The following is a 1,229-nucleotide window of genomic DNA, read 5'->3' as shown; positions in this document are numbered from 1 at the left end:
GGGGGGGGGGGGGGGGGAATTGCTTGCAGATGCATTGAAGAGAAGCTATTCCGTATAAGGAATCTTTCGGAAATTATTCGGAGGAAAAATTGAGCAAACCTAAAGATCTAACAGACGTTGTAAAGATGTTACACTAGAAGACATCCCAATTTTTTCGGATACCATTCAGCGTTTCTTCTTTCTTAAACATCTTTTAGACCTGTGCTGTTCCGGGACTTTTTACACAGAGACTGGCAAAAGGGGGCGGGTTTTATGGCCCACTCCTATGCAGGTCGAGCGCGTGTAACAGCCTAATATTTGACCATTAATTTGGAATGTAAAGAGCTTCTAATCGCGAGACGCGGGTGATCGTACTGTTCGCGTAAATTACAATTAGCGGATCGTATGAGTCAAGCTCGGCTGTAAGAGCCTCGTCATTCGTAGTCATATGTTCGAATTATTCACCTCCCTTGAAATGAAGGAGTTGCTGTTTCATTGATGGTACGAGTAGAAACTACTACTATTTCCTACGAGTTTCGTTAGCAAAGCTGAAGTCATACGAAGTGTACGATATTAAGCAGATAATTTATACGTTACCGTCTCGGAGCCGGCAGCGGTAACTAATTCCTGCAGGGCCCTCACCGAGAGGGCCTGCTCTATCACGAACACGCATTGCGACAAATCCGGCGGTATGTTCTGGAAGAGAAGAGGGATTAAGTATGCATAAAGACATTGAGATGAAAGACATTGTTCGTGAAATTCGCGCTCGCTTTTACCTTATCTGCGATATTTTCGAGAAAACAATGTCGATTGCCGAAACCCTCGGCTGCTAGGCAGACCCTCTCTCCTGTTGCAGTACAGGACAGGCATACCATATCCTCCTGTGAATTTTAAATGATATATTTAGATGTGTGTTCTGCATAACAATAATTTATTTTATTTTTTAAGGAAAGCGAACTTCACCTCTATGTCACGTTACGACATACTTGAGTATAACATGTAATTCAATTTATTGTTTATAATTTTTATAAAAATAAACATATTACGAAATTCTTTTCAATCCAAACGTCAGACATTAAGAAATATAATGATATTTAGCAAATGTTATATCTTTATTAATAAAAATGTTATAGGCAATGTGCAAAAAGCATTGGAAAAAAGTTGTCATTTTCAGAATGGCATTAACGAGATTAAAACGTCAATTTTAGAATAATTTTATAAAATTTCTCAAGATTCATTGTTCAAATAGA

The 1,229-nt window shown here is 38.6% G+C and overlaps 1 protein-coding gene across 11 annotated transcripts in view; it reads right to left on the bottom strand.

Moving 5' to 3' along the window:
- Window positions 1-1,229, bottom strand: part of LOC108689916 (ryanodine receptor) — a 44,853-nt gene that overhangs the window by 31,049 nt on the left and 12,575 nt on the right. For all 11 annotated transcript variants that reach the window (XM_018196881.1, XM_018196884.1, XM_018196883.1 and 8 more), the window contains 2 exons: window positions 756-860; window positions 577-675 (listed from right to left, as the gene is read on the bottom strand). In XM_018196881.1, the coding sequence (XP_018052370.1) occupies window positions 577-675; window positions 756-860 (204 nt within the window). The remainder of the gene's footprint in view (window positions 1-576; window positions 676-755; window positions 861-1,229) is intronic.

This window comes from Atta colombica, unplaced genomic scaffold (genome assembly GCF_001594045.1).
Source record: "Atta colombica isolate Treedump-2 unplaced genomic scaffold, Acol1.0 scaffold281, whole genome shotgun sequence".
Classification (NCBI taxonomy): Eukaryota; Metazoa; Arthropoda; class Insecta; order Hymenoptera; family Formicidae; genus Atta; species Atta colombica.
This window is presented reverse-complemented; position numbering and strand designations above follow the sequence as displayed.